At 40.0% G+C, this 23,791-nt stretch overlaps 1 protein-coding gene across 3 annotated transcripts in view; it reads right to left on the bottom strand.

Moving 5' to 3' along the window:
* Tnip3 (TNFAIP3 interacting protein 3) overlaps window positions 1-23,791 on the bottom strand; it is a 92,723-nt gene that overhangs the window by 28,383 nt on the left and 40,549 nt on the right. For 2 of the 3 annotated variants that reach the window (XM_037203788.1, XM_037203789.1), the window contains exons 3-7: window positions 11,771-11,851; window positions 8,859-8,936; window positions 5,989-6,054; window positions 4,762-4,860; window positions 2,388-2,513 (exon numbers count right to left, since the gene is read on the bottom strand). In XM_037203788.1, coding sequence (XP_037059683.1) covers window positions 2,388-2,513; window positions 4,762-4,860; window positions 5,989-6,054; window positions 8,859-8,936; window positions 11,771-11,851 — 450 coding nt within the window. The remainder of the gene's footprint in view (window positions 1-2,387; window positions 2,514-4,761; window positions 4,861-5,988; window positions 6,055-8,858; window positions 8,937-11,770; window positions 11,852-23,791) is intronic. The other variant, XM_037203790.1, reaches the window with a different exon arrangement.

Raw genomic sequence — 23,791 nt, 5'->3', positions numbered from 1 at the left:
GAGCTTACAAAACTTAGTGAGGCTGATGGATGATCTCAGTGACAGTGCACTCTCCCCACTACCACACAGTATGGTCATAAAGGCAGAAAGGGAAAGCCAGCTTATAGTCTTGAACACACTTGAATTTCCTACTTACGTGTCTTGGAATCTACACATACCACTTAGCCTGATAGGAGTGTAAATTTCAGAACTGTGCAGGAGAAAGATCGTTGTTTCTTCTTCCAGGAGAAAATTAGAGAAAGAACCAAGTCGTGAAGTAAGGTGGTTTTTATCTTAATTCACTTGTTTATTTACCATGGTGTTGGGGATCCTTACTAGTGTGAAACAGAAATGGCACTTAGTCCCTTTGTAATATGTACAAGCTACATAGTTCAAGGAAAATCAGAAAAGTTGCGCATAATATAAGCTGTGTCAACAATCGCAGAGAGAATCCAGGGAGGGTGATATGAATGAATGACTATGATCATATGTGCTAATGAAATGCCAAGTCCCTACAACTAGACTACTTCTGCAGATACCATATTTTAATTTCCTGGTTTACCCCTCAATGCTATTCAGGAAATTTAAAAATGAGTCATGAATGAAATGTTAGTTGAATCAGCATTTGTTGGTGCTTTCCAACTTCCTTGAAATTGTTGTAGATTAGTCATTTTCACTATCAGTTCTGACACACTAAACAATCCATCCATTCCCAAAATGGTGAGGTGGCAGACAAGCCAATGTTGGGCAGGATAGCACTAGCTGACTAGTCTCAGTTCTCACTCTGGTTAAGTATCCAACAAGTATCTTATTTCTGTAAGAACTTGATATTGGCAAAAATCCTTGGGTATTTTATTCCAAACAAAGGAACTGAGTGAGTACAAGCATACATTTGAAAAGGTCATTTTAATTACTTGTGTTACTGTCTGTTCCTGTTCTCATTTTTAACCTTGTATCACTGCTGAGTGAGTGGGTTAGCAGGTAGCTAAAGATTGGCCCCAAGGTTGTGCTCTGAGGGATACTAGAAATATCTCCATATTCATTACAATAATAAAAAAGAAAAGGATTCATCACAAAATCCAAGCATCTGAACTTTTAAGAGTCCTGAGGTCTAGTTCCCAGTACTCACATCAGGCTGTTCCCAGTCACATGAAACTCTGGCTTCAGGAGATCTAGTGGCATCTTCTGGAATCTGAGGGCAGTTCCTACACATGGTGCATATAAAGATAGCCTTGTGCTACAAGCAGACCTGATGCTGAATCTACTTTGTAAGCATTCTGTCAAGGATACCAACACACATCTCACCCGGGGGTCTTTATTAGCACCTCTGAGCATGAGCTGGCATGCAGTCCAATGTTACAGGACTGAGCATATTTTGAAGACTGTCAGCTGTTCTCTTTTGCTGTAGAAGATCATTTCTGTTACTTTGGTCTTGAAATCCCTAATTGGGTAATATAGATCTCAACTCATTCATATATTTCAACATGCCTGTGTTTACTCTGAGCTTAGCTCTGGGAAAACAACAGTATTGGGTTTACATTTTTGTGCTGAACTATTGTTCTCATTTTCCAAAATATTACATTAGTTTATTAATCAACCCACGCATATACATATACACATATATACACAAACATATGCCCACATACACATATACATATGTACACTACATACATGCGCATATCGCACATATACACATACACATATATATACATACACACCTACACATATATGCATACCCACAATACCCACATACCCACATATATACTTAGACACACACATACACACACACACACACATATACACACATACACACACAGAAACATATGCACACATTCACACACTTATCATCATCATCCTTTTACAACAATTTAGTTTCTCCTCTGAGCTTATCTACAAAGCCACATGTGTGCCCCAAAAGCCTTGCCTCTTTCTGTTACCAGTTCCTACTCACAGTGGGTTCAGGCTCACTCCCCAGACAATAGACATCTCAGCCTTGAGCATGCTTCTATGCATCATGCATGCATCACACCCAGCTCCATAGCCATCACTTTAAAGAACAGCTTGCTTCCTCAGGAAGCTTTTGTGGTTGACCAAGAGATACGTTATTGTTCACAAACACCCAGTACCATTACGTGGTTCTTAAAAAAATGAAAAAATTCTTACTGACGTCTATAATTTCTCTTCATTTCTCCTTTTCACAGTCCTTTGCAAGGACATAAATTCCCTAAAGTGTTCTAGTCAAATGTGGCCAGCCGCAGGCTGTGGCTAGGAGCTCTGTGTAAACCTGAGAGAGTGTCCTCACGAGATGCAAAAGAGGCACACTGTGGCCTCCATTCTGTTGTGACCCAGCAGGATTCAGTTGCTGCCTGGGCTATCAGTTTACCCCCATGCTTCACCTGCTCTGGTACCTTGTTGAGTCGTTTAATTTCACATGCATAATGTTCTTTCTTCCTACTCTCGAGAGCATTGTTTTCCTTCAACAGCTTATTCTCCCTCTTCAGGGCTTGCAACTCTTCCCTTAGGCTTTCCTTCTCCTTATGAAGAAAGAGACAAGAAAACATGGCCCGGATCAAAAATTACCAAGGGAAGGATAAGACAGAAATCCTTAAAGACTGGCTGTTTCTAGCAGACAGTCATTCCCCAAACTAAGCAAATAGGACCTGTGAGGTTTTCTCTAACATTTTTTTAAGCAATATTCCTGGAGGACAGGGTTACTGAACAGATTTTCCTTTATCAAAACTTAATGATACTGTGGTGATCCTGGGGGGGATTAAAACCCTAATCCTCACATTCAATACTCAAGTCAGTGGGTCTGCAGAACAACCTACTTCCTGTTCCTAGGGGACTGGTTATAAACATTTAAAAGGCCGAGAAAGGAAAAGAAGAAAGAAGTCACTGAAATAACCTGGTACTAAATAGCTCAAGGCCCGCTGCACCATTTTGTGCCAGGACAAAAGCAATAAATTTTAGACCAATAAGGACCTTCACTCCAGATAAATATTCAGAGCACAGCATTGTCCCAACTACCATTAAAAGGCAGAAATCTAGCCTTCCAGCTGCCATCATGCCTTGGTGTCTCAGTCTCCAAGAAATTCACCATTTCATACAACTGAAAGTCCTAATTCGTGTCTCTCAGCTCTTCATTTTATACAGAAGATAGCAAAATCTGGTAGAGTAAATTGGATCCTTAATGAGAATCCAGTCTAGAAAAAATAAATACTGCAGACTATAGATAGCTCAAGATCAAAAGTAGCTAATACAGGGATTCAAATGCTATTTTAGTCACATTCCAATATAGTTATTAAATTTAAGAAATCAATTTTAGGCAATTTATTTTCTTGGAAAGTGAAAACATCTCATTACCACTTACTTTCGCAGGCTGACCCTATGCACTTAGATGAGTCAATCACTTTCTAATTTAGCAGAGGTGAAAAGAATATTATTATATTACATCTAGAAAATGCTTCCAAGTGCATGAGGAAAATGTTACTGAAATTCCAAGCTAGGGTGTAGCTGGAGAAGGAAGTGAGTGTGTGCTTCATGGCAGAAAGGGACTTGTCACAACCATTTCCTGGTTCACCCTGACAGTAACCTCAGCAAGGTGAGCAAACCTGGGTTATGGTCTGGGAGGTATTGCTCCTGGAAGGAGCGAAGACACTCGGGGAGGCACTCTTGCTCTCCTGGTTGACTGTCAGACTACTGAGATAATGCCCCCAAGGATTTGGGATTTCCCCAAGAATCTCATGCTGGAAATGAAGCCTGGTGCTAGCCAAAGAGATTTTGTGGGGTGCTGACAATTTTGTCAGACCATCTTGCAGGGCAGACTGAAGCAGGACATGACAGTATCTAGTAAGAACCATGCCCTAACCAGGACTGATTAGTAATGGACCCCTCTTCACCTCTATTTAAAACTCAACCTCATGTCAGGACCCTGAAGATGACCTTGGAAGTCACTGGGCCTCTTTATTAGTCTTCTCGACGTGAGTACACAGACAAAGTCTCCTTCCTCTGCTTTTCATGATTGTCTTTTTAATTTGCCTATGGAAGATAGTGGCTGAGCCCTGCCTGTCAGGGACACCAGGACCCAAACTCCCACCCTAGAAGCTCTGTTAACAGTATTGTCAGACTTCTGCATGTTTAAATACATTGCCAGTACCTCACAACAGTAGTGGCCAGACTTCCCATGAGAATACATATACTTGTTTTTATTCTTACTATGTCTTCAGAGAGCCGTCATTAGAATTTAGCATCCCTTTTATATACTTCATAAAGTCTAACGACTGAGGAAAAAGCCTGCATCAAAACAAAAGAAAACAAACAAACAAACAAAAAAAAAAAAAAAACCCATCCCTACTCATCCTTTCAGCCTGGTGCCGGGGTTCAGGTCTCCGTGTTCTTAGGACTGACCTGTTGGAGGCTAGGCTCAAGATACTGAATGAGATAATGAGTGTGAAGTGGTTTTTTAAGTGTTCTGTGTAGTCGGATGTGGTGAAGTACTTCTGCCATCCCAGCACTTGGGACACTTAGACTGGAGAATAGCAGGTTTAAGGAGATTTAGTGAGACTTTGTCATTAACAATAAAAGGGAGTCACAGGAGAGGCTGCAAAGTCTGGAAGGTTCTCACCCAATCAGCAGGCCTCTAATTTCCAGGTCACTGAAGGCAGCGCCCAGCCCCCCCACTCACCCACCCCAGCGCACTGAGCCTGCGTGTGGTTCCTTAGAGAGGAGCTGTTTCTCACCACCCTAAGTTGCTCAATTAGAGGCCAGTCGCAGGCTACCCACCTCTAGCTGCCTGTCGCCCTCTGTCACGCTTTGTTTCTGTTTCTTCTCTAGGATGTGGATGTCTTCTGTGGCTGCCAGTTTCGTTTTCAGCTCCAGGACCTTAGGGGTTCAGGAGATAATTGCAGACAATCACACCACGATCTAGCCCAGTGCACTTGAAAACAGGGGTTCCCCATGCCACCTGTTCAGGAAATCCCCCAAGGAAAAGCTCGTCCCTAAAACACATCAGCATGTTTGCGTGTTAAAGGGGGTTTGCTCTACACAAAAAAAAAGGCACACACTTTACTCCCAAATGGCGTCTTGCTCTCTCCCCTTCTTTCTCCAAACCGCCTCTACTTCCAAAGAATGGAGGAGCCAGAGCAGAGAGTGCAGGGCTCTTTGTGCCTGGCCTCTAGTAGGCCGGGACAAGACAAAGCTGCAGGTGGTCAGGAAGTGGGTATAGCCCTCTACAAAGGGCAAACCCACCAGGCCGGGGTATCTGCTGTTCCTCCTCTAGACAAAATAGAGTCTTGCGCTAGAACCTTAGACATGGCCGTTCCTCCAATTTGACAATTGTACTTGTTCTCTTCTCTGGGTTCACTGGCCAGTCTAGGAAGCTGCGGAAACATTCTTTCTGGGGACATTGTCGTTAAAATTTGGAGCCACATTCGGGTTCAGGATGGACAGAACCAGGTAGCCAGACTACTGCCGTGGGACACGATCTTCCTGTTTCCAAATTTAATTCTTCTGAGCATCAAATGAGGAAGAAAATGCAAGCGCTGTTGCGTTACTGTGGTCAGTTTTCTTCATTCTGAATTATTTAGGGGAACTTACTTTCTCTCTTCTGTCTTTAACAACGTCATTAATCTATTACAAACTTGCCCCGAAGGTTCCTTTGTGTCTAACAAGCTTCTCCACAGGCGTGTGCTTTAAAGGAAGCAGGAAGAGGCATTTCCCTTCCACTCTGACTGTCACCACTGGATGGAAGATAGCTGATTATCTAGAAGACTTTCCATTAATCCGACCTCAGCCTCAGTAACAACGCAGAGCTGGGAGCACTCACTGGAACGCTTGGACTGAACCAAGGCTACATTTCCAGCAACAGACTGACATTGCATCCACCCTCAGTACCAAGAGGCAAATCAAGATGATAGAACTCGGTCCCTCATTTGCCAGAAGTTAGGGATCCACAAAAATCTCTTTGACCCTACTGGGATTAAAGAAAACCCCAAACGAAGAGTTTCCTACCTTTCTTTCATATAACTGTTTCATATTTCGGAATTGTTGGTCCCATTGTTGATTGACTTCCAGGAGCTGAAATTATTAAAATTTGGTGATTCAACAAAAGCTTTCCCCCCATTTGGAAGTTTAGGGAACAAGAGATCACTGTTTGAACTTAATGAGATTTTTAGAAGCCATGGATAGAGGCAGCACTCTTGGAAGTTCTGGTTGGATGGAGATGGTTTTGAGGCAGGCTAGAAAGAGAGAATTGTGAGGACATGGGTGGGAGAGGAACCTCTCACCCCATAGTCTGGTGGAAGCCTCTTTCTCATCAGCCAGGCTAAGTCAAGACCTCCACCGTTAACTGTAAGAAGTCTGTATAAAGACAAACTTCCTTTTATAGAGAGAGGTTTCAAGTTAGATTGCTACAACAGCCATGAACCATGCTCGAGGCCTGAGTGTGAATGGCTTTTCTCTGTTCCTAGTTGTAATCTCCCTAGAAACCCCGTTTACACTACAGTGCATGCCTTAGCATTTTCTGTGCAAACCTTATGATCTACTATTTAATTTTATGACAGGACAGTCCATCCGGGGCACCTCGAGCGCCATCTTGTAGCCTCTCTTTTCAAAACAAGATGGAGAGGGAAGGAATCTATGCAGCTCTGTGAGTTGTAACTTGAGTCACCAAAATAGTATGCAATGGCTACCACTAGAAGAGTAAGCACAGCTCTCTTGTGAAGAGCCCATACCCACACTCTGGAGTGTACCTTATTCTTTCCCTGAGAGCTTCACTTCCTACTAACCCCTTCTAAGTCTAACTTCCTTTGTGATAGACTCCAGTTCATACTGGCTCATCCAGAAATTCTTTTCTGTGGTGAAGTCAAAGATCTGGTTTCCTCTGAGTGGTGGTCCCTACAAGCTAAGGGGATACCTCAAGCTGCAGTGCTGGGCTGTGTCCCCCACAGCTCTACTGCTGGCAATTTAGATGGACACATTTTCATATTTTCATAACTGGCTCTTGAATAAACAATTACTAAGTGTCAGTGACAAGTCAGCTGAGGCGTTTATTAGAAAATTTCAACTTGTCTTACTTATTTTAGTTTTCATCTTTGTTTAGTTCAACCAGGATCTGATAAAACTTTGTAAGTATTTATTTTTGTAAGAATTATTATTATAGGAGCGCTTTCTTTCCATATTTTTCCTGTTTGTTTAATATGGCTAATAAATGCATTTTTTATGACAGCTTTTTTGAAGAATTTATCTTGAAGTTTAAACTCTATTAATTGGCAGTCATTTGCTTGCAGTGACATGCTTTGAGATGTAGACATTTTTTAAATTTAATTTTACTATTTACTTGCTTTGTTTCTTATAATTTAATTATTTGTATGTGTATTGCTTGCATGCACATCTGTGCGAGGGTGTCAGGCATCTTGGAACTGGAGCAGAACTGTAATGGCTGTTATAAGCCGCCATGTGGGTGCTGAGAATTGAACTTGAATCCACTGGAAGAACAACCAGTGCTCTTAACCACTGAGCCATCTTTACGTCCTATAGATAAACTTTTAATTCTTCCTGGATGAAGGGACAATAAAATCTTCCTGAACCTGTGGATTTTCAGGAGTAATGGTTTTTGTCATCAGACAGTTAGAAATACATTTAAAACTCTCTGCTAGCCAGAGGAAGAAATAACATCCTGGTCTGTATTTCTTTTTCTTGTAAGAGAGGTTCACAATTCTGTGTTGAAAAAAAAAATCTTAACAATTAGCAGCATGAGGTAGATATCAAGAGAGTAGTCACCGTGTCAAAAAAAAATACAAAACTTCTACTTAAATGCAAAACAAAACAACAACAACAACAAAATCCTAATCCAGAGTGGCAGTCATTAGATTATGCTTGTAGTGGAACTCAGGTGGAAACTCTTAGTTACTTAGTATTCAGGTGTATAATAGTCTATGAAAATAGTCGGTCCATTGCTATGTAGGACTATGCCATAGAGAGGCTATTCTGCAAGAGTTAGTGATTTTCCAGGACACAGCATTACCCAGCATCAAAGAGAAGAAGGTGCTGCGGAGGAAAACAAGGAGGATGAAATGCTCAGAAGGAGGCAGCAAATGGACCCAATGTGGGATGCATCTACTTTGCTCTTCACCTCCTCTGTCAAGAAGAGGAATGAGTCCTCACACCCATTAGAGACAGAACATAGTACAGCTAACAGCATCTGCTAATTCCCAGCAGCATTTTAGAAATCATCTTCTGTCTAAGGCAATGTGCTTTTTTAAGATCAATTTTTAATTTTTATTGTATTTGTTTGAATATTTGGCCTCCATGTATGTGAACCACATGTGTGCTTGCTGCTCTTAGAGGTCACAGAAGATATAGGACCCCCCTCCCCGAAACTGGAGTTACAGATAGTTATGAACCATCATGTGGATGCTGGGAACTGAACTTGGGTCTACTGCAACAGCAACAAGTATCTTAATTACTGAACCATCTCTCCAGCCCATTAGACAGTGTTCTGTAACCCACAGTCATTTAGGTGCTCAACACAGAAAGTCACTGAACTTAAATTCACTGACCATAAGCTTGTAGCAGCTCAAATCCCATCATAAGTCAGTTTGCAAGGTCATAGGTGGTAAGCTTCCAGATGCAAGTGGTAGAAATAGCAACAACTGGGGAAGTAGGGTTATGATTACCACATTTATGACATCAACACTTTTTCATCCATCATTGCACAAACCATGATTTCTAAGAGCTTTTTCTCTTAAAATAGTGTGGTTCAGTACTCTAGAGATAAATACTGTGATTTAAGGACAGAGATAAAAGAAATTAAGGATATCTTGTTTTATTCTCAGGCTTAATACATGGCTACGTGACTTTATCCAATATTTCTACATTACCTCTTGCCTCTGTTTTTCTAAGTGCCTTATCTTTTGTTCAAGAGAACTTGTCAAGTCCTGTCTTCTTGATGGAGCACACTTTAATTAAAGAAAAAAAAAAGACTGAGATTAAGCAGCCTACAAAATAAAGAGAAGAGATTCTGTTCTTCAAAAACATCATGCATCTAGCCAAATTTTGTGTTTTATAAAACATATTTGATATGGGGGTTGGAGATATGTGTCTTGTGATACAGCCTATGCTTAGTGAGCACAAGGCCCTGAGTTTGACTCCCAGAACTTAATATACAAAGTTCTCATCACAGTGACAAGCTGTTGGACCAGCCTGATATACTATCTACTAATCGTTTATTTTAATTAATTACTAAAATAATTCACTAATAAATTGTAAATGAGCAAGACTAATACATACAGCTAAAATGCATAAAATTGGTTACAAATTACAAATAAATTTACTACCTCAATGGCCATGGCACAAGTATGTTATAGAAGGGGGTAGAGATTATCTTGCCTTATGTATTTTAGCCAGCCTTTTTGGGCAGGGCACTAGAATAACAGTTTAGACTAATAATGAATTATAGCATAATGAGAACTAATAACCTTTGTCTTCAGTTACTTTTCCCACAGGGACTGAGATAATTATTCAAAGAAGAGGTTAAAGTTCTAGAAACTGCCCACCATCTAGCAAATGGATGACCTCCAGGAAAGCTCACAGAAAAGACTGCTTCCTTGCTGTACTCAGTAGTCTATGTACATCCCATCCAACTCATTAAGTAATTCAATGAATGGGGTGATCAGGGCGGTCCTGAATTCTATGCTTAGTTTCAGGCACAATAGTTACCATGAACCACAACCCTGAAAGCCATTCATAAACAACTAAGAAACATTGTCCAGACTTACTGGTCTTCACCAAAAGTGGTCAGAGGAAGTGACTGTTGGGTAATCACTTGGGGATTTCAAGGACTTTTTCCATTGGAAACAATTTATAAAACTAGTTTTCTAACTTATGTCTCAATATTTCAGGGTTTGATAACATCTCACACAGACTAGATGCTGTTCTTGTTGTTAAATGTCTCTTAATTTAGAGTTGGGTTCTCAACAGACCACATTTTAAGGACAGTCTTCTGTTGGTCAAGAAACAGGGTGATACACTAGCTCATTACCTTGGGAAGCATTTAGCTAAACCCGAAGCATGACATCAAAACCTAAGTGGCAGCAATGCCAGGCATTCTAACTGAACTTTCTGTTCTGGGGGATGATTCTAAGAAACCGGACCCATTCTGGATCAGAACTGATAAAGCATGAAGTGGCCTCGACCTGGAAAGTCCTATAAATCCATCTTACCCAGCATATTCTGAACTTCGAGAGGCAGAGGTGCCCTGAAGTTGATTCTAAACTTGTGGTTCTCCCCAACAGATTGACAACATCAGAGGGGAGCCCTGGAAGTGTAAAGCACTCTGAGCACTGTTCCAGTCAGAGGACATCACAATTCCCACTAATGATAAGTTTCCTAACATCCAACATCATGCTTAGAAATGTGAACTTTAGATCCCCTAAAATTGTTCATTTTGTGATACAAAAATTGTGAGTAGGAAACATTTACATGGTCTTGCTTGTATACTATAACCCCCGGGTAATTTTCTCTATGCAAAAAAAAAAATTATAAAACACATTGATTCTGGATTTTTATTTTATATGTAAGATTTCTGTACTTGATATCTAAGGAAATCTACTTGTAATCATAGAGTACTGTCTTACAAGATTCTGAAACAGTAATTTTGACAGGAGGCATTGAGAAGAGATAATAAAGAACACAATGGCTAGGAGGAGTATGAGGAAGAAATGTATCAGCACGTATTTCTAGAGAGATTAATCAGCATTGTGCCATGGTTTGTATACCCTGGATACATGTGATAAAACCAAGCAGAGTCAATCAAACATAAAGGAATTCGAATTTTCATGAGTTTTTGTGTGCATTTGTTTTTCATTTTGCTTGCTAGCAAAGACATCATATATCACAGTACATACAAAGATATTTAGTCACTGGGTTCTATAAAGGGCCTACTTATGAAACAATTATTCCTTCTAAACAACTCATTATTATTATTTTCTGTGAAATGCAGTCTGTGTTGAAAATGTCTGGATATTTCTTCCTCTACCAAAACATCCTAGTCAATTGCTAAGACATTCAAGTTGTAACACAGCAAATTAAATATCTAGAGGAATAAATGAATTCCATTTAGTTTCTCATTATGTCTCAGTTATCTCTTTAAAAAGAATTTTAAAAAATCCAGCAAGTTCGCTCAGTGGGTAATAGCACAGGCCACCAAGACAAATAACTAGGTTTGTTCCCTAGGACCCACACAGTAGAAGGAGAGGACTGACTCTGGCAGGTAGTCCTCTGCTCCACAGTTGCTCTGTGGCACACATGTGTGCACACATTCAATATAAAGCAATAGAAATAGAGCAAAACATTAAGAAAGTATAATTAATTCATTGAAATAGTGAATGTTATTGTAGTAACTGAACAAAATTATAGCATTACTTGAATATATTAATCTTTTAAGTCATTCACTGCTAACTGTTCTAGTTCTAACCACATGTTTACAGTATTCCTATTAAACTTTACATGGAACTGAGCTCTTCTATACAAGAATGAAATAGAAGACACACAGCACAGGGAAAGGAATCTGTGCAGCTGTTTCTCTCATCCAGTAGAAGCAGCCCGGCTCAGTGAGTTCAAAGGCAGTGCAATGGTCGCCAGTGATCTTTCATATGTCAAATAACACTGGTTAAAATACAGAGCAGGTCTTAGTTGAAGAAGGAGGTTCAGCCACCACTGCTCTTTAATCATCCTACTGTCTACTGTTGTGTTCTTGGTTCTGGGTGGCCACCTCATCCTGACACGTTCTTACCTGCGCATGCTCTGTATAAGCTCCTGACCCGCTCCGTGCAGCCATGTCCTGGGAAGATGAGCCAGTTGATTTTCGGAGAGTCTTGTAAGGCAGAAGGAAAAAGAGAAAAAGAAAAACTCTTGTGGTACCTTTTAGGATGAGAACGTTCCAACCCTGAAAAACCTACGTCTCTGTTAACTCAGGATAGAAAATACCAAGTTCTCATTAGCAGAAGTGACTCTATGCAAATCACACAGAACAAGGATGTAAGAGGAGAAATGTGATTTAACTTTTATTGGCTTCCATGTAACAGGGATTTCCCAAGGTGTCTCAAGTAGGCAGGCTGTGACTAAGATTTGAGGCAGGTTGGACTTGCTGTGTGTGTAAATTGTGCTTCTTCCTTTCTGGCATTTTCTCCCACTGCAGGAGGAAGTTCCTACCCTCAGCGTACCCGGGGCAAACCTAGCTTTTCTTCAGTGGCCTAACTGTCATAAATCGACTGTATTTTCCAGAGCAGTTAGGTCACCGTTGCTTTTTAACAGCTTGATTTCTTGTTTCCTACAGTGTGATTTACTGGCAATGTCTTCGAAATGTGAGCTGAGCTGTGTAGGGAGGGCACTGTGAGTCACATTGACCTGTGAGTGCTGCTAACTGCTACAGAAACACAGGGAGAAAATAATCCACTACAAAATAAAATGTGTGTTGCTTGCACATTAAGTGTTCTGTATTGGCAGAAATAATAAGCTTGCTCTCAGACTTTATAAATCCTAACTTTTCATAGATTCAAAATTTTCACCAAGGCACTTTTTTACATCTTTAAATCTATTTTTCTCCAATGTTTTGTTCTGTCTTAATTGGTGGACTCCTGCCTTGTAACAGACCTTTCAGCTAATGGTGCAAGACGTGCCACAGAAAGGGCTGTGGAGATGGAGATACTGGAGATGTGCTTTGGACTGTAATTTCTGGAATAGAAACAAGAAAAGAATGAGTTGCTGAAAGGAAAAGGGAGACTTCTTTCTTTAGGTTGAGGCATGTGACTGGAGCCTTCTATGGAGACACCCACATACAGGTAGGCTAAAGCAAAAAACTGCGATGTGTGTCCAAGGTCTGACCATTCTTTTTTTCCATCTATCTCTCACCTTCCCTATTCTCCGTGTTTTGCCATACTGGATGACCTCTACATCCTGAAATGAGGCATTCTCTCCTTTGCCTTGTGATTTTGAACTTGCCCTTTCATAATGCCTCCCATGTAACTGGTGAACACAGAACCTAGCCAATGCCTCCCTTGCCTTCTGAGTTTATCTTTTATTTCTTCCCAACCAGAGGCAGCACTTCACCAAGCACCTTAGTTGTGCATTTCTTTGTTCCCGTATTCATGTCTGCATGCATACTGCCCTCGTCATATTCAACATATCTTGCTAAATGAGAAAATTGGTGAATATCCACTATACTACACTCTAAATTTGTGGATTTCTATAAGCATATTTGTTTACCTCCTGCTATTTGGGGAATCTGTTTTGAAAATGAGTGAAGGAGAGTGTGTTGCCTTAGAGCAATATCCAAAAATGTACGTGGGATTCAACGTGTTCCTGCAGGGTTCTAAAGGTAAAAGTTATGGCACTTGCTCAATTTAGAGGATAGAAACAGATACTGAATGTTATCGACACCAAGACATGCTCATCAAAAATACAGAATATCCTTAATATAAAAGTAATTTTGCTGGGCGGTGGTGGCGCACGCCTTTAATCCCAGCACTCGGAGGCAGAGCCAGGCGGATCTCTGTGAGTTCGAGGCCAGCCTGGGCTACCAAGTGAGTTCCAGGAAAGGAGCAAAGCTACACAGAGAAACCCTGTCTCAAAAAACCAAAAAAAAAAAAAAAAAAAAAAGTAATTTTATTCTAACACACATGCATATACCCTGACCCCCGCAAACCGCCCCCCCCCCACACACATACATACTCAGAGAGTAAGAGGCATGTGGTTAAATGTTCTTTATGCTTTTCTGTGTTAGGTCGTACTAGTTAGTAGATGCAGCAACATTAACCCACTAACATTTGTAGCAGGAATCTTAAAGAGTCTTATTAATAAGAACGAACCTGGAGCCAGGTATTGGGGTGAATGCTGGAAGATCAGAGAAGCAGAACAAGCCACAGCTACCTCGCCTTGCCAATTCCTCAGCTGATCTTGTTTCCTCAGACTGGAAGCCTCTGAGTACTCATCCAGAATGGCTATCAGCTGAACTGCTGCTCAAAACCTAAAAGCTTAACCAACCAAATGCTTAACCAGCCAAAATCTTTTAGTTTCTGGTCTCTATGCCTTATATATCTTTCTGCCTTCTACCATCACTCCCTGGGATTAAAGGCTCACTTCTTGGGATTAAGGGCGTGAGTCACCATGCCTGGCTGTTTCCAATGTGGCCTTGAACTCAGAGATCCAGAGGGATTTCTGCCTCTGGAATGCTGGGATTAAAGGTGTGTGCTACCAATGCTTATCCTCTATGTTTAATATTGTGGCTGTCCTGTTCTCGGCCCCCAGATAAGTTTATTAGGGTGCACAATATTTTGGGGAACACAATACCACTACAAACATTTTCTTCAAATGTTATCCTTTGCATTTCTGTCCTGGGGTCTTCCCTGCCATGGCATCCTGATGTATATGCATGCTCCTTGCATGAGATATGATGGCATTTATCATGCCAAATCCTACAGCCTTGCAGTTTTCATCGTGACTCCTCCATCTCTTCTGCTATACAGATCAATAGCAAACTGAGTTATCAGTCCCAATATGTACGAATAAACAACTTTTGTAGAAGAAAACAGGAATTTCAGTAGGATTTTGAAATGAAATGAAAAGAGAGGATTTTGCTCCTCAGGCCTCAAGGCCTTGGCTCTACCCACTCCTAGGTGTGGCTTCCAGTCACCATTTCTTTCATGAGAAGTTTCACCCACTGAGGTGACTTTCAGAGAAACTTGAGGGTCACCTCCATGTTTCCAAAGCAATTTTAAAGATTCTTCAATCGTGAAATTGCTACAATAATACCTTAGATAGGAGAAAATTAACTTCAGGAATTACCAGCCACTAATCTGCAGCTCTCATTGGTATTGACAGTAATTCTCTCACAATTAGCCTGAGAAGAAAGCTCTTGTGTCTACTGATGCCTGGAGGCCTTCTTTGACAGGCCAAAGGAACAGACTTCTTTTAACACCTCCCCACCCTCCACTCCTCACCCCCTGCTTTCTGAACCCATATGTGTGGATGCTGAGGCATGTGCACTATCTCCATAGGGGAGAGGAACTGGAAGGGACAAATGTTCCAGTTGTGGTGTTAGGTTGTCTGGCTTCATACCTCAGCTCTATCCTTCATGACTTGTAATGGGGCAAGATGTTTCAGCAGTTCGAGGCTCAACTCCAACATTATGCAACGGGATAGTGGTAGCATCTTTTTTCTACAATGGCTGTGACAACACAAATAAAACCTTGGGTGATGATCACAATATGATGTTTGGGCCAATGAAGCAGATGACATGAGAAATGAAAACGGCCATCCATAATTTGTGTATCACTCACTACGCTCTTGGAAATTAATGAGTTCTGAAGAAAAGTAAGCAAAAAAGAAAAAAAAAAATCCCTGCTTGTAATGACATTTACATACACAATACATGTGTGTGCGTGTCTACAGATATTTATAAGTATATGTACATGAATTTATGCACACTTGGGTATGATACACATATGTAAACTGGACTGTAAGTGGAAGCCAGCAAAGTGCTAATGCCATTAAAGCAGGTGACAGCTCAGAACAGTGGTTGCCCCTTCTCCGCTATTAATAGTCATGGAAGGACCCAATGTCCAGGATTGTACAGATGGTGAAAGCTGAGAGGTCGTGCAATAAAAGGACAGTTTAATAAACACTACAGAGATGGCCAGAGCCATGAACAGAGTGTCTAAAAAGCCCATTTTTGACTAGAGGAGGGTTCACGCATGTAAGTCTAACAATGGAAACTATGTAATACTTCCAATTTCAGAGTAAGTACTTTTGACCTTCTGTCAAAGAGCCTCAAACATAGCAATTATATGATCAAAGTGGATTTCTAGTATAAAAAAAAGCCTTCAGATGTACAGTGTGTATTAAATGGGAAAGATGGGCAGCTGCACACAAGTTAATAGGTTCTGGCAAAAGTAATATTTAAAATATGTAGCATCCTATGCCAATCAAAAATTTTAAGAACAAGTTGATCAAGAACTCAATCACCAACTCCAACACCCCATGCTAATAGCCATCTTGTCATCTCTGTAGGGGATGTTACAGAGTCCCCTTTGTTTCCATGTGTCTACACCTATGAGACCCTTTTCCCCCATTGCGGTTAATGAAATCTTGTTCTCCCAGGCCAAAAATCTTGGAATCATCTTTAACTCCTCTTTGGATCTCAGTGCCTGTATTCAGCATCTATGAACATTTTTTAGACTGACCCCAAACAAGAGCTTTCCATTTCCACAAAACCTAGAGAATCCCCAGTTTGATGACTGATGACTGACAAGTGGCAATGAAATAAATAGACCTTTTCAAAATTTGCTCAGGATGAGGGCTTGCACAGTTGCCCCCTGGTTTTATTCATAGGAATGCTTTGGAGAGGATGTACAACAGTGACCAATCCCTGGCTCCGTCACTTGATAGTCCCATTAGTCACTAGTGATGTTGCTTTGTCTAAGATGCTTAGAGCCTTTGGACTAAGAGCAAGCCATCATTGTACTGAAAGACCCTAAGGCCTGTCCTGATTACCGTCCTGCACTCCCCCACCCCTGCACTCCCCCACCCCACCATATCAGAACAGTAGCTACTGTGAGACTTTAATGTTCCTGTTCCTCATCTGTGCCCCAGTGATGTCCCTGATTTGGAGTGAAAGCAGAACTCATATTTATATACACATATATATGTATATATTAAAATTTTAAGTTACCATATGAAATAATGTTTCCTTAGGACATTTTAATCCATCTAAGTTACTTTAACTTATTGTTATTCATCATCCTCTTCCCGTGTTCTCCCCCATACTCCATTCCTCTACTTTCTGTTCCTCTTTATCCTCTACAAATAGCTCTCTCTCTCTACCTCCACATCACATATACTCCATCCCCTTGTCTCTCTCCTTTATCTATTAAGATCTCTTCTTTCCTTTTATGCTTTCAAGATTTACACTCTACACATATGTGGGAATTCACATACAAAATACACAATCATATAAAGACCTGAAGCTAGAACCTGCAAATTAAGTAAAATGAGAGGTATGTGTCTGAGTTTGGCCAATTTTGTTTAACATGATGGTTTCCAGATCACCCATTTCCCCCAGAATGACATGATGATATTTTTCTTTGTGAATACTGTAGGCAGGGTTTTCCTATCCTGGCAGCTGCTTCCAAATTACTACACAGAGGCTTATATTAATTGTAAATGCTCAGCTGATAGCTCAGGCTTGTTATTAGCTAACTCTTACATTTAAATTAACCCATATTTATCTATGCTCTGCCAGGCAGCTTGGTACCTTTTCTCAGTACGGCATGTCCATCTTGCTTCTCACTATGTCTCCTTGTGACTCTTCTGACTCTGCCCTTCCTCAACCTAGCATTCTCAGTTTGGCTTTCCTGCCTAACTTTATCCTGTTCAGATATTGGCCAGTCAGCTTGTTTATTAAACCAATCATAGCAACATGTATTCACAAGTGTACAGAAGGATTATTCTACAGCAGGGTACATAAAATTCTATAGTTTCTTTTTCCTTGTAGCTGTTGATGGATGGTGGTTCCATTTGTTAGCCATTATAAACAGGGTAGTAATAAACATGGCTGAGCAAGTGTGTCTGAGGTATGTTGAGTTATTACCTAGCAATGGTATAGTTAGATCATATTTCATTCTCTTTTTTACTTTTCTGAGGAACCCTCACACTGATTTTCAGTGTCTCTTCTGATTTCCACTTCTAGTTGTAGTGAATAAGGCTTCCTTTTCCTAGCATTCTTGCCAGAATTTGTTCTCTCGATGATAACTCTTCTGACTGGGAAAATCTGTAACAATTTTCCCATGTAATATGGGAACAGAGTTTCCATGTTTTGATTATACACTTGTAGTTTTTGTTGCACTTTATACAGAGAAAAAATAGCTAACTTTCATTGACTAGTCTTGTAGTCTATGAAACCTCCCTGTTTAAATGTCTCTCAGAATTCCACAACTTAGCAAAAGCCTCTCTCCTCCAGAGCAGCAGAGCTGGCTACATACTCCATTGTGCTCTCAAGGTATTGTATGACTCATCCACTCTATCACTTAGCATCATGGTTTACTTACTTGCTCCCCATATGCAATCCTCTTGAAGAGGGGGTTGATATTTATTGTTTAGACACCGAAACAGCATAAAACCTTCAGGGTACAGATTAGTGACCCCAGAAATGGATCTGTCCCTGTATCACCCTCTTACAGAAGTCCTAGCTTGTCTCTGCTTCTTAGAACACTGTAGGATCCAGAGACATATAAAGTTGGATGTTTTACCAGCAAACCAGAGGTGGTCAAGTAGGAATTTCAACCCATCTTTATGGAGCTATTCTGCCTTAATATATACATTCAACTTGTAAATGAACACCTATCCTTCCACACTTCAGTTTTAGATCAATATAAATCCTTAAAATATCTTCCCTAATCTTGCTTGAGATTGAATGAGTAAACATTATGAGTGACTGGATCTATGTGAGATCTTTCAAAGGCAGTACCATGATCTTCAGTAACGATCTGTCACTGCACAGAGCTTCATAAGATCTTAGAAGCTGAAGCAATATGTTGACCTATAGACTGATGACTCTTCACTGCACATACTGCTCACCATTCTCTGTAACTAGGTCTCTTTGCTCAGTAAGCACTGTCATTTGCTGTAAGGCTAGTTAAGCAGATCTTAGCCTAAAAAGGAGGAAAAAATCAGCTCCATCCAGCAAAGCAGAACTGTACTTATCCCTGGATCCTACTGTGTTCTGAGAAGCAGAGGCAAGTGAGGCTTTCCTGTAAGAGAATGATACATGAACAAAGTTCTGAAATGAATTTTGTTGATGTTGGAAAGGCTAAAATCTTCTGTTCAATTTATTTGGAAATAATTCAAAAACAAGACATTGATTGATGGTGGGAAGCAGAATGGTAGATATGTGTATACTTAATGAGTAAGTGGATTAAAGTGTTAATGGCAGATTCAGTTAGTGGGAATATCATTGCACACCATACAATGCTTTTTGACTTCTATGTGCATTTGAAACTTTCCACAATAAAACATTACACAAGGAGTCTGAATTAAACCTTCAAAACTGTTCCAACAATCAGACATTGTTTTAACTATCATTATAAAAGCACTGAAAATGTGTATGCACAAGACAAAGTATTTGTATTAGAGATTTAGAGTGAAGACTAAAACCAGGAGGAACCCAAGGAGCTTTTCTGCACATCAAGGGAATTTTATATCAAAATCAAAGGAATATCTTTGAATATGCTAGAATGAGATATGCCAACATTTGCCAACATCTGCTTAATAATAAATGAAAATGGTCTCTAATTTTTTTTTGCTACATTTATTCATTTGTGAGTTTGACATAGCACATGTGTGGAGGTCAGAGAAGGTCAAGGGACAGTTGCAGACATTGGTTCACTCTTTTCACCACTCGGGTCCCAGGGTTTGAACTCCTTGTTTACCTTGGCAGCAAGCTACCTGAGCCATCTCTCTGGTCCATAAATGTACTTTAAAAAGTAATTAGTGTACTTACTTTCCTCATTAAATAAAAAGAATGATTTATGAGACTTTTTGCTACTCATCCCAAAATCCCACAGAAAATGTTACATATGTATTTCATAGACCTTGTCAAATGCTCTCTAGGGGTGCAAAATGAGGTCGAAACTGTCTTGAAATTCATTTCCAGGTAGAAGTGGATGTTAGCACACAATGCAATTCCTCAGTGTGACGCGAGTTGTTTTTCTAATAACTTTCCCAAACTCATTATAAAGTGGTTCTCAGCAAACCTGGAAATAAGAAGGCTTATTTAAGAAAGAGGGCTTATTGAGGTGTTAAAATCTAAAGTCCAGATCAGGTTTGGAGTCTCTAAGGAGAGTTCTAGATGTAGCAAAGCCAAACAGATCAAGAACTTAACATTAAGTAACATTAGGATGAAGTTCTGCATGGAGTCTGCCAATAAACATGACTTTTGTGTGCAATTGTCCTGAACTAACACTTAGCCTAACTATAGTAAGTAATCCTTTCATGGAAAAGAGCACCAGCACAAATTTGCCTAATGAAGTCATTACCTGTCCCAGAGAAGATGTGAGTATAATGACTACAATAAAATTAAGGGGAATTCTTTCTGCTCTAAGGGCTCAATCAGTTGAAATATTAAGTTCCCAATTTATTTTATAAAAATTATTTTCAGGATCCTATGTGCCTTGTATGCCTTTAAATGGGCTTTTATAACTGATAATTTCTACACATAATCTCTTGGCCTCCTGAGGTACCTCAGGTATAATTTCTACACAGAAATGATGCTTGATTCTCACTTAGGCAATTGTTTTCCTTTTCCCTGAAGGTGACCTACATCTAGCAGCATTGTACCTCAGAGGCTCTCTTATAATATTACAGCCCATTTTCGTTCTGATACAGTTTCTTGCCTCCTTCTCACCACCTTCCCATTTCTTCCACACAATGAGTCAGTCTGCTCATTTCTCTTGCAGTTCTCCACTCTCTTTATTTATTTTTGGCAATAGAAGCTGAGGAAAAGGAGAACTTTTCACTTGTCTCAGAAACTTTCATTCAATTATATCTCTTCCATTCCAGTACCTTCCAACCTCATCAAGTCATAAGTGCATTTTCAGCTCCTGCACAAAGAGCCTGCCTACTGTTCTAATAATGACTCCAGTCAAAGGAGAACTAGAGCTGCCTTCCACAGCCCCCAGGCAACTGGCCCACTCCTAATCTTATTTGAATGGAAATTTTCTTATATTTTCCATTCTGTCGTTATCACAGTAAGAGTGTGAAAGTGTTTGTTTTGTTCTGAGTGGAGGATTGCCTCCTTCTGCGTGTTTCTGCATAAACCACAGTTCAGCCACTTCCACTGGAGACTGAGCTGTTGACTCAAAGAATCAAATATTTGAAGACACATTCAGAGGACAGTCTAGTGGGCGAGAAATGAAGATTTCCAAGGCTGTGTTGTTCTGAGAGAGGGGGAGGGGAATACTGGTTGAACCATGTGTGGCGAGGTGGCCAGGAGGAGGAGAAGCTGCTTAAAAGAGGCTGGGGTCACTCTTGACACCAGCCTGAGCTGACATTGTAGAACCTGTTCCTCATCTGGACAGGGGTAAGGATTAAGTGGGCAATGTAGAAAAAAATGCTTTGCAAATTGCTAGCTCAGAATGGTTACTACCTAGAGAGTACCCAGGACCCAGACAATAAGAAGCTGTTAGAATGTGATGATGTACCTCTCTGGGAAATACTAAAAGTACAAGATAGCATGAGAAGCCTGTATGTTGAGAAAATGTTGAGAAAAACACTCCCCACCCTCAAAGGTCGAAACCATAGTGTGCAGTTGCCTTTGAGACTTCAGAGGACATATCCTACCCTAAGAATGCCTGGTGCAAGAAAGGTTACCTGCCAGTGCTTCAGAAAGCAAGCATCTCGGTAAGGGGTATATGTGTGAAAACCGTTAGCAGACAGCAGGAGACTGAAATAAGGAAGATCACATGGCAACTTCCATGTGAGAACAGGGAGACTGGTTCTGTGAGTGGGATGGTTTGGGTATGAAGTGCTCTCCCCAAGTCTCATATGCTAAAAACTGATGGGCTTTGGAAGTGATTTGGTCCTGGGAACTCTGATTTAAGTGATGGATGGGTTAATCCTTGGATATATTCACAACATGACAGCATTATTAGGACATGCTGGAAAAGAGGGCATGGAGCCTATCTGGAAGAAGTGGGTTATACAGTAGGTACATGCCCTGGAAAGATACCCTTGCCCCTGGCTACCTCCCCATAGCTTTCTTCTTCCTAGCCGCCACCAGGAAAGCAGCGTTGTTCTTCTGTGCCCTCCTGTTATGCTGTTCTGTCTCATAGCAGCTCAGAAAAAGTGATGCTCAAAAACTGCGACAAACAGATCTTCCTTTTTAAAAAATTCTCTCAGTCATTTGTCACACACACAAAAAAATGATCATGGGTACATTGTACTTTAGTCTGTCCTGGGGGTTTTGAAAATGATTTGTAAAAAAAAATTCTCAGCACAGTTTATTCTTAATCTCACCCTACTATGACCCATATCAATGAACAAGCTGTTTATTGCTGTCACCATTTAGGAAAATCTACATTGAGGATGTGTACACACATTTTGTGCATAAATGTCATGGCGAGTATCAGAGGATAACTTGAAGGAGTTGTTCTTTCCTCCTACTGTGTTGGTCCCAGAGATCAAACTCAAGTCATCAGGCTTGTTGACACACATCTTTACCCACTGAACCATCTCACTGGCTGGTAATATGCTTTTAAAAGTAGGTTGTTTAGAATGACATAAAAGTATAATATATCACAATGAATATTATCAAATACTTTAAAGAGGATATGAATGGATCACTTAATGAAGTCTGTGAAAACACAAAGAGTGGAATGAAATAATGAAAACAGTCCAAGACCTTAAAGTAGAAATAGAATCTCCAAAGGAAACTCAAATTAAGAAATGAAGAATATAGGAAGACTCACCAATAGACGAGACATGGAAGAAAAAATCTCAGGCATTGAAGACAAGCCAGAAGAAATGGTTAGCACACTCAAAGAAAGTGTTAAATCTAATAAAAATCTAAGCACAGAATATCCAGGAAATCTGGGACACTATGAAAAGTCCTCAGATATGAATAATAGAATAGAGGAAGGAGAAGAAACCCAGGTCAAAGGCACAGAAAATATTTTCAACAAAATTACAGAAGAAAAATTATCTAACCTAAAGAAACAAAGAGAACACCAAATAGACTGGACCAGAAAAGACATTCCCATGTACATGATAATTAAAACATGAAACATACAGAACAAAGAAAGAATATTAAAAGCCATAAGTGAAAAAGACTAAGTAACATATAAATGGTGTTACATTAGATTGACGTCTAGCTTCTCAGTGGCAACTCTAAAAGCCAGAAGGGCCAGGGAAGATGTTCTACAGACTCTAAGAGACCACAGAAACAAGCCCAGATTACTATACACAGCAAAACTATAACATAGTAAATGGAGAAAGAAAAACATTCCACAATAAAACCAACTTGAAGCAGTATCTAACTACAAATCCATCTCTACAGAAGGCATTGCAAGAGAAAGTTGAATTTGAAGAGGTTGGTCACACCTAAGAAAATACAAGCACTAAACAATAATCCCAGATCAGCAAATCAGAAGAGCAGAAAAAAAACCCACACCATAACAACAAAATAATAGGAACAAATAAACACTGTTCATTCATAGTTCTCACCATTAGTGGTCTCAATTCACCCAACAAAAAGGTATAGATTAACATTATATTAGAAAAGAAGGATTCATCTTTCTGCTGCATTCAAAAAACCACACCTTAACATCAAGGATAGACATCACCTCAGTGTAAAAGAATAGAAAAATATATTCCAAGCAAATGGACCTAAGAAGCAAGCCTGTGTAGCCATTTCAATATCTGACAAAATAAACTTCAAATGAAAATTAATCAGAAGAAAATATGAAGGGACACTACATACTCATCAAAGGAAAAATTCACCAAGAGGATATTGTGATTCTAAACATTTATACACCAAACATAGGGTACACAAGTTTATAGAAGAAACACTATGACAGCTAAAATAATACATTGACTTGTACACAGTGATGGTGGGTCATTTTAATATACCACTCTCACCAACAGACAAGTCAGACAGACATAAACTAAACAGAAATGCTGTAGTAAAATACATAAATGAAATGAACCCAGCAGAAATTTACAGAGTATTTCACCCAAACACAAAGCAATATACTTTCTTCTCAGC

The sequence above is a fragment of the Peromyscus leucopus genome, chromosome 3, assembly GCF_004664715.2.
Source record: "Peromyscus leucopus breed LL Stock chromosome 3, UCI_PerLeu_2.1, whole genome shotgun sequence".
NCBI classification, from domain to species: Eukaryota; Metazoa; Chordata; class Mammalia; order Rodentia; family Cricetidae; genus Peromyscus; species Peromyscus leucopus.
This window is presented reverse-complemented; position numbering and strand designations above follow the sequence as displayed.